Source organism: Acomys russatus, chromosome 31, assembly GCF_903995435.1.
Source record: "Acomys russatus chromosome 31, mAcoRus1.1, whole genome shotgun sequence".
Lineage (NCBI taxonomy): Eukaryota > Metazoa > Chordata > Mammalia > Rodentia > Muridae > Acomys > Acomys russatus.
In genome coordinates, this window is record NC_067167.1 from 2,715,810 (window position 1) to 2,734,622 (window position 18,813).

General features: G+C 53.6%; 1 protein-coding gene across 1 annotated transcript; it reads right to left on the minus strand.

Annotated features, from left to right (window-relative positions):
* Nucleotides 1-394: 394 nt before the first annotated feature.
* Tle6 (TLE family member 6, subcortical maternal complex member) lies at nt 395-10,946 on the minus strand. Its single transcript, XM_051172726.1, is given in 15 exon segments — nt 395-499; nt 601-677; nt 1,272-1,422; nt 2,019-2,160; nt 3,001-3,248; nt 3,334-3,592; nt 4,732-4,769; nt 4,849-4,901; nt 4,994-5,069; nt 5,402-5,698; nt 5,700-5,777; nt 8,676-8,721; nt 9,243-9,292; nt 10,659-10,738; nt 10,889-10,946. Coding segments are annotated over 15 exon segments (1,758 nt in total).
* Nucleotides 10,947-18,813: the final 7,867 nt, after the last annotated feature.

An 18,813-nucleotide genomic window follows, 5' to 3' on the forward strand; every position in this document is an offset into this window, starting at 1 on the left:
TTATGCTTGCACATTACCAACTGAGGGATCTTCCTAGCTCTTTAAAACAAAAACAAAACAGGGCGGGTCTGGTTTCTCTCTGTAGACCAGGCTGGCCCGGAACTGAGAGATCTGCCTGCTTCTGCCTCCCGAGTGCTAGGATGAAAGGTGAATTGAGAGGTGAAAGGCTCAGAGCCACAAAGTCCTCCCAAAACCTGGGTAGGAAGGCAGAGACAGAAGAGTCTGTCTTCAGAGGACAGAACGGCCCATTCCTGCTTTCTCAATTGCTTTATTACATGTGTTGGGGGTCCCCGTGGAATTCTCTGGGACCACTGTAAACCCTTGGTACCCACTGCTGTGCAACTGGGGGCGAGGAGGGAGACGGGGGGGGGGTTGGGGGGGGTAGCTGGCGATGTCAGTACTTAATCTGGTACACCGAGGCACAGTCCTTGGATCCCGTGAAAACCAGCCTGCCATCCTCTGTCATGTCGCAGCATGAGACACTGGCAGCTTCAGGAGCCTGTGTGATAGCACACGGAGGGAGCAGCGTCAGGCCTGGGCCCCGTTGGGGATGCTGCTGAGGATCCCGCCGACACCCAGGGCCCCACTGTACACAAATACCTGCAGCAGTTTTGCTCCTGTGGGCATGCTGTGGATGGTGATGAGGCCATCCATTCCTACGCTCACCCACCACTGACCTGGGAGGGGGCAGAGGGGACAGCGAGGTTACAGATGGCCCCAGCCACCCACTCCCACCTGGCAGCCAGGTGCCTACTACCCCAGCACCCAGGTGGCTGAGGCAGGAGGCTTGAAGGTTTGAGATGAGGATGAGCCTGGGCTACATGGACCCTGCCTCAAAAAAAACAAAGGCAGAACAATAAATAAAACGTTTTCCTGCTTTATTTGTTGTGTTTTGCGGTTTTAAGTTTTACATAGCCCAGGATAGCCTCAAACTCCCTAAGTAGCCAGAGATGGCCCTGAACTTCTGATCCCTGCAGGTGGTTTATATCAATAAAAAAGGTGTTGGGGTGTGGAGCGTGTCAAAGTGGTGTGTGGGCACTGACTAAACAGAGTGGAACTTCCTGGAAGGGCAGTGACTTGAGGTGCACGCTCATCCTCATTGGACTGTTTACTTCCCCAGACACTGTTTCTCTGTGTAGCCCAGGCTGGCCTGGAACTGTCTCTGTAGGCCAGGCTGGCCTTGAATTCAAATCTGCCTGCCTCTGTCTCCAGAGCACTGGGATTAAAAGTGTGCGCTGCCCACCGCCACTGCCCAGCCTCAGTGGCCTCACCATTTTGGGAGAACTTGAGGCCTAAGATGGTCTTTTCCTTGGTGCCCACAGTCAGCGCCTGGCTCCTCTTGGTGTCAAACAGGCAGTGCTGGCCACTGACCAGTCCCAGCAGCAGCCAGTCTTCTGTTGGACTGTGTGACAGGCTCATGATCTAGGAAGAATGGAGCAGCGAATCAGACTCCAACCCCGCCAGGTGGCAGGACCGCAGGGCTTACTGGCCTGGCTGCTGCCCAGCGGCTTCCTGTCCTCACACCTCCTGCCCTTTGATCTGTGAAGTGGGCACAGGGTTAAACAGGGACGCTGGGCGGTGGTGGTGCACACTCCTTAAATCCCAGCACTTGGGAAGCCGAAGCAGGTGGATCTATAAATTCAAGGCTAGCCTGGTCTATATAGTGGGTCCCAGAATAGTCAGGGCTACACAGAGAAACCCTGTCTATAAAAACAAAAGCTCTTGCCGGGTGTGGTGGCTCAGCACTCGGAAGGCAGAGGCAGGCGGATTGCTGTGAGTTCAATGCCAGCCTGGTCTACACAGAGAAACCCTGTCTCGAGAAAAAAAGAAAAAGAGACAGAATCTCACTATGTAGCCCAGGATGGCCTCACTTTTTCATCTTCCTGCATCAGCTTGCATACTGGAACGACAGCCTTTTCTACTACGGCCACGTGAGCTGACCTGGGATGTCCCCTCTACCCTCCTCACCCTGTCACCCGAAGGCCCACGCCTGCTTAGCCACAGCCTGCTCTGCGCACCTGCGACTGAGTCCTGTACTCCAGCAACACCTTGGCCTCCCGCAGGTCCCAGCATCGCAGACACGTGTCCAGACCGCCTGTCCAGATCTTGTCATCTCTGACCATGAGGCTCTTGATCGCACTGACAGGGCCTTCGAGGTCCCTGGCCGGGGAGACAACAAAGGGAGAAGCCTAGGCTTGAGAGCCCGTGCCCAAGGTCCCCCAAAGTGCCCTCTGCCAACCCAGCCTGCAGTAGTCTTCCACCTCTGGTTAGGAGGAGATGGCAATGGCACCCCCAAAGTCGCTGCCCCCGAAGGGTAGTGAGTGGTCCAAGCCAACATGGGTGTGGTAGGACACACCTATAAATTCAGCACCGAGGTGGCTGAGGCTGGAGGATTGCCATGAGTTCAGGGCCAGGCCACCTCAGGGCACATAGTGGGACCCTGCGTCAAAAATGGTGGATGAAGGGGAGACCCAAGCAGGCCGTGGTGACTCAAAATTGTGATGCCGGCTACTCAGGAGGCCGAGACATAGGTCTACATAGTGAGACCCTGTGTCAGATAAAATGAATGGAGGTAAAAGCGTTGGCCAGAGGGCTTAGTGGGCAAGGAGTTCCATTTCCAGGAACCCATTTGGTGGAAGGTTGTTCTGAGGCACCGCTGTGCCCCATCCCACAAGTAATACAACGAAGAAGCCAGGCACACACTGACTGCCCTTGGGAGGTGAAGGCAGGAGGGTCAAGAGGTTAAGGTGATGATCTTCTGTGCTTGAGGCCAGCCTGGGCTACACGAGACACTTATCCTACTCAAAAGGTTAAAAAAAACAAAAACAAAAAAACAAAAACAAAAACAAAAACAGAAGGCTGGGGGCGTGGTCATAGATGGACTCCCCCTCCATCCCCGCCCCCTCTAGAATCTCCCAATGAGGGGCGGGGGGCGTGTCTTTGGGCTATTAAGTGCATGCAGTCCTCAGCTCACTGTGCTTTGGGTCTCTGTGTCCGCACCTGACCACTCCCTGACTCCGTAGGTCCCATATCCTGATCCTGCCGTCTGTGAAGCCACCAAAGGCCATGTTGTTTTCTGTGCTGGCCAGCGCCTGACAGGACAGACCCGTGCAGGGCAGCTGGCACTTCTCGTACAGAGATGGGGCTGCCAGGTCCCACACGCTCACGCCGGGCAGGTTGTGTCCACCCCCGAACAGGGTCCTGCTGTCGGAGGACAGCAGGCAGGTGCGCAGGTATGCCTTTTGGGCCTACAGAGGACCATCCCCATGAGCGAGGGGACCATCCAGCGGCCACTCCCCCCTCCCTTCCCCAGGCACCTTCCCTGCCCATCACCTGGAAGCCACATTTCAAGTGGCTTTCGGGGAATCTGTCCTCGGCCACCTGGCTCATGAGGTTCCAAACTTTGATGCCACTCCGGCTGCAGGTGAAGACATGCCGCGTGAAGCAGCTCACGGTCATCGCCAACACCAGCTCCCGGTGTTTCAGCACACGCACCTTCTGCAGGGCTTGGGGGACAGCGACCATATCCGACTGCAACAGCAGTGCATCCTGCTTCTTCCAGCTGTGCTGCGAGTCCTCAGCGTCCCAGGACCTGAGGGTGGGTGGGTGGGGGGCACAGGCTGTGAAGGTTTCAAGACAGGGTCCCCGCTGGGCATGGTGGCCCACGCTTTAATCCCAGCACTTGGGAGGCAAGTGGATCTCTGTGAGTTCCGGGCCAGCCTGGTCTACAAAGCAAGTCCAGGACAGCCAGGGAGGGCTGTCACACAGAGAAACCCAGTCTCAAAAAACCAAAAAAGAAAAAATAATAATTCAAGGCAGGTTCCCTCCTTAGTCCAGGTTAGCCCTGACTTCCCTATGTAGCTAAGGCTGGCCTTGACTCCTCCTGCCTCTAGCTCGAGTGCCAGGCCAGGCATGTGCCACCACACCGGGCTCCGACCACACTTCAGTTCTTGCCAGAGCTGTATATGCTCCGTCTAAAACGCTTTGCCCAATTAGACTAAGCTCCCATGCGCCCTTACGGGCACAATTATTCTATTTTCTTCATCAAGTCTCCCTCCAACTACAAGGTTGGGAGAATCTGTGTTGAGATTTTTTTTTTCCGAGAAAGGGTTTCTCTGTGTAGCCTTGGCTGTCCTGGACTCGCTTTGTAGACCAGGCTGGCCTTGAACTCACCTGACTTTGCCCAAGCGCTGGGATTAAAGGCGTGTGCCACCACCGCCCAGCTCCTGTGTTGAGATTTAACCAAGACATTCCTTCTCTAACCCTTGCAAAGTTATGTTTATTTATTAATTTGTAGGAGGTAGCACAAGGTAACTCGTAGCAGTCAGTTTTCACTTTCCTTTTTAAATTTTATTTATTTATACAGTATTCTGTACACACGTGCGCCTGCAGGCCAGAAGACAGCACCAGACCTCATTAGAGATGGTTGTGAGCAACCAAGTAGTTGCTGGGAATTGAACTCAGGACCTCTAGAAGAGCATCCAGTGCTCTTAACCTCTGAGCCATCGCTCCAGCCCCATTTGTCACTTTCAACCCTGTGGGTTCTAGGATTCAAACTCAGGTCCAGGCTTGGCAGCAAGCCCCATTACCTGCTGCACTGTATAGCCTGCCTGTCACTTTCCACCCCGAGTCAGGAGGACGCGGGAGGGAGGGGGGTAAGGGGACAGGGAGGCAGAGGCAGAAGGCAGGGGGACAGGGTGGCCCTGAGAGACCAACAGAACAGATACTCACAGGGGCTTCAGAAAGCTATCGGCCCTTCCAGAGGATTCCTGCGGTGCAAAGAGAGAAGCTGACTCTGCTGGCTGGAGCGACCTCTCCTCCACGTGTGGGTCCGGGTCTCCTGCTTACCTGGGTCTCATATTGGAGCTGGCTGATGTCTTTTTGGAAAATGCCAAGCAGTTCTGAGGGAGATTTGCTTGGTCAGGGTTTGGGGCAGCTGTGTGGAGACAGGACGCAGGACCCTCTCCCTCTGCGGCCACACCTTCCTACCTACCAGAGTCACTCAGGCTGTTCCTGTGTCTGGGCTCCGGTTTCAGTTCAGACTCACTGAGGCCTGAGTCTTTCCTTTCCTGGGAGACAGACCTGGGTCAGCTGGGGGTGGGGGGTGGGGAACACATCATGGCAGGGGGGAGGGGGGAAGGGGGAAGGGGCAACATAAGCCTGGGGGGGTCCCAGACTGCAAAGGGATCCTTCTGGGATCAGAGTGCAGGGGTGAGGTTGGAGGGAACCCAGTGGGGTGGGGGGGGGGGCGGCAGAGGGGAGGTCGGGACACGGGGGCAAATTCCCGGGGTCCTAGTCAAGGGTACTCACTAATCTCATAGCTTCTCTGTTGCCGTGACAACAGGCAAGAAGGGAGGGAGGGAAGGGGGTAGGGGAGAGAGATGAGGGTTGCAGCTGGGACCTTTGAGGGACCCTGGTGGTTCTCATAGCTGTTCATAAAAAGTTTCCAGAGTTCCTGGGTCAGGCTGTCTTGCCAGAACTGGGGCTTCTTGATCCAGATGGGCTGTGAGTCCTGCTCCTCAGTCTCTGAGAGGAACCGACGTCGGGTGGAGAGCTGAGGCCCTGGGGTGGCTTTGAATTTGGGGTCCTGGGGGAGCTGCTTGGCTTCTTTCTCAGCTGAGGCCTGGGTGGTCGGAAGAGAGCCCACAGGGGTCTTATGAGACAGGGCCTACCGGTGCCTGTCCCCCTCCAGGCCCAGGATGGACACTCACGCTGACTCTCTCTGGGATGTCTGGGGACCTGCTGAAGGTTTCCAACTGCGGGAAGACGGCATCCATCTAGAAAGAGTCAGGGTAGAATCCTGCTGCAGGCAAGGAGGGTGGAGGCGGGGAGCGAGCGGCCATGCTCGGCGCTTGGCAGCCTCTGCACTCACGGGCACACCCACCCACCCTTCCCTGCAAAGGCCGAGGCAGGAGAATTCATTCCTTGGCTACACACTGAGTTTGAGATCCTGTCACAAACAAAAACTTCAACTAAAACAAAACAGAAAACCAGTACCCAATTAAGGGCCTGGGATGCAGCCCTTGATGCACAAAGCCCTCCCCGCCCCGCCCCAGCAAGGCTCCAAGGCTTTAGTGTTATTTTGCAGACAGGGAAACTGAGGCTCACAGACTCAAACCCCAGAAGCGCCGGGAGCTGTTCGTCCTTGCTCCTCCCCTGAGTTTTGGGAGCACACCCAGGATGGGGGCGGGGGGTGTGCACGGGGAGATGCCTGGGATGGAGGGGGAAGAGCCCCAGGGGCGGAGGGGAGAGAGCGCCCTCCCGCATGGGGAGGGTAATGCCTAGGATGAAGGGGGAAGAGCCGCAAGGACGAGGAGAGAGCGTGCCCCTGGGACAGAGGTTGGGAGACCCAGGGAGCTGCCTCCCAGGGAGGGGATGATGGATTCCGGGGCAGCGCCAGCCTGGGGCTGCATAAAGCCCAGGGGAGCCCTCCCGAGTCCCCTTGGCTCATTAATGTGCAATTTACTGGCACTTCAGTGTGCCTGGAGCTCTGCGTGAATGGGAGGGGGGAGGGGGAAAGAGGGCTGTTGCTCCCTCCTGCTGCTCCCAGGGGATAGGGAGGGGGGTGTGCCGGCACAGCAGGGGCTGGAGAGTGAGGCTTGGAGGGGGTGGGGTTAAAAGCATGATAGCTGGGGAAGCCTTGTGCTGCATGAAACTGCCGAGGATCCCATAGGCTCCCCGCCGTAGCCCCCTCCCCCTCTCCCCCCTCCCCCCCGCCCTCCACATACGCACTCCTGTCAATCATTCCGTAGCCCTTCATTCTTGCTGCTGTTGCACCTGAGGCCTGATCAGTCTCTTCTTGGTTGACCACAGCCTCCCAGGGCTCCCATCACCCACTGGGGCAATGCCCAAAACTCCCAGCAGGCCCTCTCGCCCTGCCCTGTCTCCTCCAGCCTGCCTCTATCCCTCCCATACCAGACCTCATCCCTGTCCATACTGCCCCCCCCACACCCCCCTTTCAGCAGCTGTTCCTCCTGCCCAGACTGTGTCTCTCCCAAACCAGAGCATCCCTTCTGTGCCCTCTGACCTACTAAGTGCATCTTCCTGACCACTCCCAGCTGTAGCCCATACCCCAGCCCCTGCCTTGAGCTCTTGGCTCGACACCTTGGGCCCATGGTATCCTCCCACCATCCCCCCCCTTCAGTCCCCAGTCCTAGCTCTCCCCTGGCACCTCTGCTGGGCAAAGGGCTGCTGCTAAGTGTCCTGAATAGACAACCATGCTCTGGTGGCTCCCTGTTCCCCCTCTCCCCAGCATTGCTGCTCATGCTTCCCCCCCACCCCCCACCCCGCTAAGCTGTAGTCATGGCTCTGGCTCATGGCCAGTGACATCTGGCCCTGGGCAGCGCCTGCTTCCTGCCACTGCCCTTGAGAAAGGGGCCAGGTGGCAGGAGGGAAGGCGGCTGGGGACACAGGTGCTTTGGCTTGGGCAGCAGGTGGGGGAGGGGAAGAGCCGGCCCCCCCTCTACAGGCCTATCCTCTACTCAGGCATAGTAGCCAGGGAGAGGGCACTAGAGCAAGCCGGAGGACCCAGAAACCAACCCCTGCCCTGCCTTAGTCTCAACCCCTCTGCAGCTCCCACTTCCGGGAAATCAAAGGCCACGTCCTCCCTGAGGCTCCCTCTCCTCTCCCTCCTCCCTGAGACCACGCCCCCATCCCCCACCGCACCGCATCCTAGAAGGGGAAAGCGGAAATGTACCAGCTCTGGTACCAAGCTCACTTGTTTGTGAAGTTCCTGGAACTTGGACACCTGAAATCACACACCGGGAGGGGTGGCTGTAGCAGGGAGACCCTGGGCAAACGCCTTCACCTCTTTGATCCTAGTCACTTATTTTTGAGACAACAGAGTCCCTTGTAGCCTAGCCTGGCCTTGAACTCACTATGGCCAAGGCTGATCCACCCCCTGCCTGCCTCCACCTCCCCAGTTCTGGGGTGACAAGTATGGCAGTTAGCTCTTTTCATCTTTACTTTTAAGTAAAACACTACTTTTTTTTTTTTTTTTTTTTTGGTTTGGTTTGGTTTGGTTTTTCAAGGCAGGGTCTTTCTGTGTAGTCTTAGCTGTCCTGGACTAACTTTGTAGACCAGGCTGGCCTCGAACTCACAGCAATCCGCCTGCCTCTGCCTCCCTCCCGAGGGCTGGGATTAAAGGCATGCACCACTACTGCCCGGCGTAAAACACTACTAACTGAATTGTTTTTTTGTTTTGTTTTGTTTTTTGTTCTTTTGTTTGTTTGCTTTGTTTTGTTTTGTTTTCCGAGACAGGGTTTTTCTGTGCAGCCTTGGCTGTCCTGGACTCACTTTGTAGACCAGGCTGGCCTCGAACTCACAGAGATCTGCCTGCCTCTGCCTATCGAGTGCTGGGATTAAAGGTGTGCACCACCACTGCCTGGCATACTGCATTGTTTTTTTAATGAGAAATCAAGTTTACCTCTTTCTTGCTGCCCTCAAAGCCCTGCCCCACTCACTCCCCTGTCTGCCTCCCTCCCTCCCCCCTTCTTCCCTCCCTCCCTCCCTCTAGTTTGCATACAGGAACCTGCCTCTTCCCTGCTGTCTGCTCCCCTCCTCAACCAGGGTCCCTCCTGCCTGAGGAACCTTTGCATGGGCTATGCCTCTGTCCTGTCCCCCCCGCCCTCGCTACCCCCTCCCCCTCCCCTCAGCTGCCACCAGGGTGGGCTCACCTGGTTGTACATGGTTTCTAGCTGGACCATCATTCCAGAGATGAGTCTGAGGGAGAGAAAAACAGCTGAGAATCCTTCTAGAAAAAGCCCATGTATCTGCCCTAGGGCAGAAGCCGGGAGGATGAGCCACCTAATCTATAGCCGGAGGGAAAGAGGACACCCAAGTTTTTGGTTTTTGAGACAAGGTTTCTCTGTGTAGCTCTGGCTGTCCTGGACTCACTTGGTAGACCAGCCTGGCCTCGAACTTACAGCAATACGCCTGCCTCTGCTGGGATTAGAGGTGTGCTCCACAGCGCCCTCTGCCATCCAAACTCTTAAAAGACTGACCCGGAGCCTTTGCATATGTTAGGCTAACGTTTTGCCAGTGCTCATTTGAAGACAGGGCTTGGTGGCTCAGGTGGGCCTGGGACTTGCCATCCTCCTGTCTCAGCCTGCACCACTACAAAAAGCAACAACCCGGCTTAAAGACAAACCCAAACAAACACTTTGCTGGAGACCAGGTTGCACATCTGGCCCTCATGGTACTGCCTACTCTGTTTGGGGACAGCGACCTGCAGATGTCCTTACCTTTTGAAGTCCTCTGCCATCTGTTCCAAGGTGGGTGAAGGGTTGGAAGGCTGGAAAGGTCAAAGGTCAGAACCACAAAGCCTGCAGCAGGCCTCCCCCCCATGGCCCACACCCCACCCCGAACCCCCACACACCACCACAAGATGCTCAGTCAGGTCCAGCTTCCTAAAACCCTGCAGCTCTTTGGGAATTAAACCCGATGTGTGTGGGGTTGGAGAGACGGCTCAGAGGTTAAGAGCACTGGCTGCTCTTCCAGAGGTCCTGAGTTTGTTTCCCAGCAACCACTTTTTTTATTTTTTATTTTTTTAGACAGGGTCTTTCTGTGTAGCCCTGGCTGCCCTGGACTCGCTTTGTAGACCAGGCTGGCCTCGAACTCACAGCGATCCACCTGCCTCTGCGCCGCCGACGCCACCACCACCACCCGGTTCCCAGCAACCATTTGTAATGAGATCTTGGTACCCTCTTCTGGCATGCACGTGTACATGCAGGCAGAATACTGTACGAATAATACATAAATCTAAAAAAAAAAAAAAAAAAAAACCCAACCAACCAACCAACAAGTGTAGGCCCTGCACATCCAGTCTTATACCCTAGACTCTGGAGTGTTGGCTCTTAGCCTTCCTAATAGTGGGACCCTTTAGCACAGTTCCCCAACCAAAACATTATTTTTGTTGCTACATCAGAGCTGTAATTTTGCTACGGTTGTGAATTGTAATGCAAACATCTGATATTCAGGGTACCTATCTATATATACATGGCCTCCTGTGGTCGAAACCCACAGGTTGAGAACCAGTGCCCTGGAATCAATTTAGTACACAGACCTGAGTCTAACAGTGCCTTGAGTTTTAGAAAGGGAGGGGTAGGGAATATTCGCCCTCCCCTCTCCACCGCCCCAAACCCCGCATAGTGTTTCACTACGCAGCTCTGACTATTTTGGAACTATGTAGACCAGGCTGGCCTCAAATTTACAGAGATCCACCTGCCTCGGCCTCCAGGTAACTTTAATCACAATAGAGTGTTAACCCATAGAACTCAAGACCAGTGTACTAGGCGGGGCTCCACCCTGACCACGCCTGCTGTCTATCACTGGGTGGATACGGGCCCTGACCACGCCCACAGTGGGCAGGCCCTCACCAAAGACTTGGGGCTAGGAGAAATCTTAGCATTTAGTCAGCAGGTGCTTGACATTGGCCAAGTGTGGCTCCTACTCTTGTTTTCACCTGGGCAGATGGGGTCACAGGTGCAGACCTTGTGAGGGGCTCGGGCTGGGGTGCAGGGCTGTCAGCTTAGCTAGGCTGGTAGGAGTGCCCGAGTTCCAGGCCAGGCTAGGACAGTGAGACTCAGTGCCCAAAACCCCAGACAACCCAGTGTGAAGAGATGAAGGCAGCCGTGGGCCCTGGCCATCTTTTCTCTCACCAAAATTTCACCAACGGCGCCATTGCCCTGGCTCTGGGAAGCCATCTTCAAGATTCTCGAAGTCACAAGGCAGGTAAGTCCTACAGGGAGCAGATACAGGTTTTTGGCAGACAGAAAAGCCGACCCCCCGCCCCAATCCATCCATCCATCCATCCCCTGTAGCCTCTCCGTGTGAGTGTGACGTCAGCCCCTTCCCCAGCCCCATGCCTTATGCGTTCCTTAAGCTTTACCCGCGACTACAGGGGCCACGGTTTCAGAGAACCCCGAGCTAAGCAGGTGGGGGCTCATCCCTTCAGGTACCTAGAGTCCCAGGCACCTCCACTCCCTAACGGGAATGTTCAGGAATGTGGCTAGTCGCAGGGTTTTACGGAACGAATAAGAGCTATGAAACGTGCATGTGGTGCACACACTTAAAACCCATCTTAAAAAAAAAAAAAAAAGAATTTAGAACTTTAATCCCAGCACTCAGGAGGCAGAGGCGGGCGGGTCTCTGTGAGTTCGAGGCCAGCCTGGTCTACAGAGCGAGTCCAGGACAACATAGGATACACAGAGGAAACTCTGGGAAAAACAAAACAAAAAACCATAGGAGACAAGAGAAACGACGTTGGTTTGCTCCCTAATCACTCAACCTGGGTAAAACTCTCCGCTGAGTCTGTTTTGTGCGGGTCACTCCCCCCCCCCCCTTTCTGGCTCCCTCTCCTTCTCCCACCCGTGCAAATCGCCTGCAGGAAGCCGGCTGCCCTCGGAGGATGGGGAGACCCCGGGCCTTCCAGAGGAAGCTGCAGAGGCCAGCCAAGTTCAAGCCAGGAGGAAGCCCCCCACCCTGCCGGGCCCCTGGCCATTTGACCCTCTCTGACTCCGCCCCGCCCCCAGGCCCCCTCGGGCCCCGCCCCCCACCTGCAACCACTGAGGGGAGCGGGTCAGGGCCCCCGGCCACGGGTGCACGTGGGCCTGGGACTCTGCGAGCCGCCCCTGCAAGGGCTGGCCAATCAGAAGGCGCAAGCCCACGTGGGCTGCGACCCACGATGCTCATTGCTCAGTTTGGGGCCTGGTTGTCAATCACGGAGTTCCAGGCCTTGGTTTAACCCTGGAGTTCCCGGAGAGGCTTCTAGAGGATTTGGTGAAAAGTCTGACTGTTTGGGGCATGCGGGAGGGGTCAGCAGGTGGAGGCGATTGCGGCCTAGGCTTTTGATCCGAGTTTAATCCCTGGGACCCACAGGGTGGACAGCGAACCTACTCTTCACACCGGTGTGTTGTGCATACACGCGTAACACACAGATGCAGACACTCATGCCAAACAATTATCTTTTAAATCCGGATGGCCTGGAGAGAGCACCAGCTGCTCTTGCTGAGAACCTGGGTTCAATTCCCAGGACCCACACGATGGCTCACAATACCTCATTCGGTCTTGGGGTGCACACTCACACATGCAGGCAAAACATCCGAACATATAAAATAAAATGCAAAAAAAAATTAATAAAAATAAATGTAAAAGCCGGGCGGTGGGTGGTGCTCGCCTTTAATCCCAGCACTCAGGAGGCAGAGGCAGGCGGATCGCTGTGAGTTCCAGGACAGCCTGGTCTACACAGGGAAACCCCGTCTCAAAATAAATAAATAAATCAAAAACTAAGTAATTAAATACATTTAAAAATAAAATCTGGGCGCTCAGCTTTGGAATCAACTACTGATGTCTGGGGTGCACAGACGAAGTGGGGACCAGAGCTTGAGAACCCCAAAAGTTTCCGTGAGAAATGAGGCCTCCAGTTACCTGTGAAGTGACACTGACCTGCTCTGTGGTGGCCCAGGCTAGGCCTGGCTCCTCCTCAAGCTGAGGCAGGAGAATCAGGATTCGTCTTGGCTGGCACACATATGTCCCGGGTCGTATCCCTGCACCACTTGAACCAGACATGCTCAGACATGCCCATCGTCCCAGCAAGGAGAAGTGGAGGCAGGAGAGAGTTAGGAGGTCAAAAGTCATCCTGGAAGACATACCAAGCTCTAGGCTAGCCTGGGCTACATGAGACTATGTCTCAAAAGAGAAAGCAAAGGCATAGAGCTCAAAGCCACAACTCCCAGAACCCCCCAAATTCAAGGATGGAACTCGAGGCAGACCCCTGAGCTCCAGCAAGGCCTCAGTGCCGGATTCCTGGCCCGGGATGGAAGATCCTGGGGTGAGCTGAGGGTGGCCCCAGTGAGAGTGACTCTGGTGGACACTTGGGCTCAAGGGAGGGCTGGGAATGAAACCTCCGAGTCTGTGCTTTCAGCACTCTGGACACAGAGACAGGGAGGGTGACAGTGAGTTTGGGGACAGTCTGGTTTCCATAGTAAAGAAAGGGCTCGGTGGTTAAAGGCGATTGCTGCCAAGCTGCGTGGCTGGAGTTTGATCCCTGTGCCCCACACAGTGTGAGGTGAGAAAGTGTTCTCATTCCCCAGGGGGTGGGCTCTGACCCCACACGCCACATGAATAAATAACTGTAGCTCAGTTAGGCCTCTGTCGATAAATACGTCATTAAAAAGTACGTCAAGCCGGGGCGGTTGGTGGCACACGCCTTCAATCTCAGCACTTGGGAGGCAGAGGCAGGCAGATCTCTGTGAGTTCGTGGCCAGCCTGGTCTACAAAGCAAGTTCCAGGACAGCCAAGGCTAACACAGAGAGACCCTGTTTCAGTAAGAAACAGTACTATAGTTTGTTTGTTTTGTTTGTTTGTTTTTCTTTCTTTTTTTTCTTATGGGGCTGGAGAGATGGCTCAGTGGTTAGAGCACTGGCTGCTCTTCCATAGGCCCCGAGTTCGTGTTGTGGGACCCACATGGTGCTCACAGCCATCTATGATGCCCTCTTCCAGCATGCAGACAGAGCACTCACATACACCAAATACATCTTTTTAACAAAATTTTAAGCCGGGCGTGGTGGCGCACGCCTTTAATCCCAGCACTCGGGAGGCAGAGGCAGGCGGATCGCTGTGAGTTCGAGGCCAGCCTGGTCTACAAAGTGAGTCCAGGATGGCCAAGGCTACACAGAGAAACCCTGTCTCGAAAAAACAAAACAAAACAAAACAAAACAAAAAATTTAAAACAGGGTGGAGGTGGCCCCCACCTTTACTTTCAGCACTCAGGAGGCAGAGGCAGGTGGATCTCTGAGTCTGAGGCCAGGACAGCCAGGGCTACCTAGAGAAACCCTGTCTGGAAATAAAAAAAATTAATGTGTATAAATGTTTGCTTGCGTGCGTGTGTACCGTGTGTGTGTGTGCCTGATATTCTCAGGATCAGGAAGAGGGTGTTGGACCCCTGTAATTGGAGTCAACATGTGGGTGCTGGGGGAACCCAGGTCCTCTGCCAGAGCAGCTAGCGCTGGTAACTGCTGGGCTGTCGCTCCAGCCCCATATACATATATATTTTTCTTTCTTCCCTGGTCCTGCTTTGTTGTTGTTGTTTTTAAGTTCTTGGGACAGGGTTTCTCTGTGTAGCCCTGGCTGTCCTGTACCCACTTTGTAGACAGGCTGGCCTCGAACTCAGAGATCCACCTGCCTCTGCCTCCCGAGTGCTGGGAATACAGGTGTGCACCACCATGCCTGGTATCCTGGCCCTGTTTTTGACGCCAGGGCTTTTGCACATGTTAGGCCAGTGCTCAGGCCATCAGTGTTCCTAGCAGCCAGGATTGTCACTGAAGGGGACTATAGGATCTTCTTCATGTCCAGCAGGCCTGGACGGGGCTGTAAGCTGAAGGAGGTGGTCTCTCGCGCCCTCTGGTGGTCATACCTGTCACGACACATTGATGAGTAATTTTCATGAGATGACATCACCATCTCAGCTTATTCTGCAAAAAATATTCAATCATTGTGTCAGGTCTGGCCATCATCCAAATCTGGAAAAGTCAACCGTTGTGGCTCCGCACAAAACCAGGATGAGCTCTGTGAGTTTAGGTCCAGCTCTGGCTACATAGTGAAATAAAAACAACTATAATAATAATAAATTTTTTTTCGAGATAGGGTTTTAAAAAAACTTCCTTTTTTTTTTTTTTTTTGCCCAGAGAGTCAGGGCCTTGTTTTTGTTTTTGTTTTTGAGACAGGGTTTCTCTGTGTAGCCCTGATTGTCCTGGACTCACTCTGTAGACCAGGCTGGCCTTGGACTCACAGCAATCCGCCTGCCTCTGCCCCCCACCACCCGAGTGCTGGGATTAAAGGCCTTCACACCCCCCAACATCTTACTTAATTTTAATATTGATTTAATCTTTTTTGTGTAGAGAAATGTTAATTCATAACATGGCTGTTCTGGCCCGGTGGTGGTGGCGCACGCCTTTAATCCCAGCACTCGGGAGGCAGAGGCAGGTGATTGCTGTGAGTTCAAGGCCAGCATGGTTTGCAAAGTGAGTCCAGGACAGCTAAGGCTACACAGAGAGACCCTGTCTTGAAAAACTAAAAACAAAAAAACAAACAAAAAAACATGACTGTTCTGGCAAGAGATCACATCCAAAGACCTTCTATGTCTGTGTGATCTGACTGGAATACAAACATGCCTTTAATCCAGGAGACAGAGGGAAGCAGATCTGAGTTCAAGGCCAGCCTGGTATAGAGCAAGTATCAGGCTTAAAACAAAAAAGCTTAGGTCCAGGCATGGTGGTACAGGCCTTTAATCCCCAAAGAAGGTAAAGTTAGTTTGTAGAAGGAAGAAGCCATGTTTGTTTTTTGTTTTTCGAGACAGGGGTTCTCTGTGTAGCCCTGGCTGTCCCAGACTCTCTTTATAGACCAGGCTGGCCTCAAACTCACAACGATCTGCCTGCCTCTGCCTCAGGAGTGCTGGCATCAAAGGCGTGTGCCACTAGGCCTGGCTAGCACCCATGTCTGACAATGATGTCTAATTGGTGGCAGAAAAGGAGACAAATCAGAGAAGATTTGACAGAATAGGATACACCCAACTCCCACAAGAGAGGAAAGGCAACCTATGTAAGAGGCACTTTTACCAGGACAGCAATAGAGAGATGGGTGAGAGAGAGAGAGAGAGACAGAGAGAGAGAGAGACAGAGAGAGAGAGACAGAGACAGAGACAAAAAGAGAGAGAGAGAACTCAGGTGAAGACTGAATGAGCCAGAAAATGAGAAGGAGCCAGAAGATTAGAGCAGATTGTTGAGTTAGTTTGAGGGCGAGCAGAGCAATTCTGGGTGGAGAGAGAAGCGAGACGGAATCAGTCAGCTGGGAGAAGGGTTTGAGCCAGAACAGCTGAGTTGAAGCAGCCAGCCCACAGCTCAGAAAGACAAGAAAGGGTGAGCTTATTAAGCAGTTAGTCTCAGAGGCTGAAAACATTCTAGGCCTTTGTTAGGTTGTACAGAGGCTAGAAGCTTCCAGGACTAGGCCTAGATTAGCAGAAGGAGGCAGTGAGCCTCCCAGACAACAACTGAGCCAGGGGGGTAAGTTATTTTAACATTTTTGTTTATTATTATTATATTTATTATATTTTGTTTTATTGATTTTATTTCATTTATTTTAATTCCATTGTATCATTTTATTATTGTATTTTTTCTTTCTTTCTTTCTTTTTTCCCCAAGACAGGGTTTTTCTGTGTAGCCTTGGCTGTCCTGGACTCACTTATAGACCTGGCTGGCCTCAAACTCACAGAGATCCACCTGCCTCTGCCTCCCCAGTGCTGAGATTACAGGTGTCGCCACCACTTCCGGCTTCTTTATTTTATTTTTAAAATTAATTTATTGAGGGCTTTTGTCATGTTTTTGTTTGGATTTGGTTTTTCCAGACAAGAGTTCTCTGTGTAGCCCTGGCTGTCCTGGAACTCGCTCTGTAGCCCAGGGTGGCTATTAACTCCTAGAGATCCTCCTGCCTCTGCCTCCTGAGTGCTGGAGTTTCAAGTGTGCACCACCACACCCAACCCATTTTATCCTTATATACAAATGCACGTGGACTTTGTGATCCTTGTGAGTCAGCTTCTGGGAATCACTGTAGCTGGGTTCCCAGAAGGCAGGAAACGTAGAGCAGGACACACAGACACATATGAGATATAGAGACACACAGACACATGGACACAGCGACAAAGACATGAACACACACACGGACACATACACACATGAGATACATAGACACATAGACACAGACAAATACAGACACACAGATACACACCCATGCAGACACATGAGACACAGACACCCACACACACAGGCACACACGCGCACAGACACATACAGATACAGACACATAGACACACACATGCACAGACACACACGCACACACACATACACTGACACATAGACACACAGACACAGACACACACGCAATCACTTTGGGGCGTTTGTGCTGGGTGACCTCAGGAAGTAAAGGCTTTTCTTTCCCTTCTGGAAGCTTTGCAGGGCTCAGGCTGAGCTCATCGCGGTGCGCAGAGGTGAGCGCGGGCGCCATCTCCTGGCCGGAGCCGGACACCACAGGTCTCCAGAGGTGGGGAAGAAAGTGTGTATGTGGCGTGTGTGTGTGTGTGTGTGTGTGTGTGTGTGTGTGTGTGTGAGTGTGTGAGCGGGGGGTGGTGGTGGCGGTAGGCTGTGCACGACCTCGGGGTGCTGGGGGTAAGTGGAGGTTGGCTAGGAGGAGCCTGGGGTGCTGGGCACCCGGGAGACAAGAGGCAGGGGGCATCTATTGAGTTTGAGGCTCACCTGGTCTACATAGCAAGACTTCGTTTCAAACGAACAAAAAATAAAACAAGGAAAATGTTAGCCGGGCAGTGGTGGCGCACTCCTCTTATCCCAGTACTCCCTCTGTCTCCGAGTTCGAGACCAGGCTGGTCTACAGAGTGAGTTCCAGGGCAGTCAGGGCTACACTGTGTGCTTTCGAGGGAAGGTGGTAGGTACCACGAGGGAGTGCTAGACATTAAGCTTTATTTTATTTGTATGTGTGTGGTCTGCGTGTGTGTACACCACGTTCATGCAGAGCCCAGAGTGTCTGGATCACCTGGAAATGCAGTTACAGATGGTTGTGAGTCACCTGGGTACGGGGAGTCGAAGCTCTGCCAGCGCAGGCAGGGCTCTAGCCACTGAGCCTCTCAAAAAAAAAAAGAAAAAAAGAAAAAAATATATATATATAAAACCTGGCCCCCCAGACAGGGTTTCTCTGTGTAGCTCCGGCTAACCTGGACTCGCTTTGTAGACCAGGCTGGCCTCGAACTCACAGTGATCCACCTGCCTCTGCCTCCCGAGCGCAGGGACTAACGGCGTGTGCCACCACACCTGGCTTCCACCGGCCTTATCAATCTATTTTGTGTGGCCGAGAGAGCCACAGAGAACATGGTGGGTGCCGGTCGGAATTAACATCCGTAGGGTTCACTCTCGATGCCCCCACACCTGGGAATCCAACCCGGGTTATCAGCCATCTTGCCGAGCGGAGTCTGAGCATCAGCACGTCGCTGGAGCATTCACCGCGGACTAGGACACCCCCGCATCCAGAAATGCCCAAATCTGCTCATAACCACGCCCCGGGGCGGGGTAAGTACTAAGCCCCGCCCACCAGGCAGTTTTACTTCAGATGGACTGTCAAAGCATCCAATTGCATTCTAGCAGAGGCGGGCACTAGTGGTTCTGGGATCGGAGAGTGGGGACTTTCACTAGTCTGCCAATCAGGCTAAATTTCACTTCCGGTTCCCGAAAAAGCGGAAGTTTTTTTAAACCGAGAACTGGGAGGTGACTGGAACCGGAACAGGATGCTAAGAATGGCCGGAACTGTATGGTAAATTCGACTGTAAGATAACCAGAAACGGAAATGTGATGCTCTGCCCCTTTGGCTTTCATCGCTGTGGGAATCGGGCTCTTGACCCCACGTACTGGGTCAAGATGGCGATTCCTAGCCGGGTGTGGTGGCGCACGCCTTTAATCCCAGCTCTCGGGAGGCAGAGGCAGGCGGATCGCTGTGAGTTCGAGGCCAGCCTGGTCTACAAAGTGAGTCCAGGATGGCCAAGGCTACGTAGAGAAACCCTGTCTCGAAAAAAAAAAAAAAAAAAAAAAAAAAAAAAAGATGGCGATTCCTATGGTCCAAAAAGTTAAAAGTCAAGGACTGAGGTCAAAGGGCAGGAAAGAACTTCCTTTATTTAGTTTGGCCAATTTGGGTAGTAAGGCTGGTTATTTGAGTCGCCCGGAGGTCTTGGCCTCGGTTTAAGGCGCAAGCGAGGGTTGG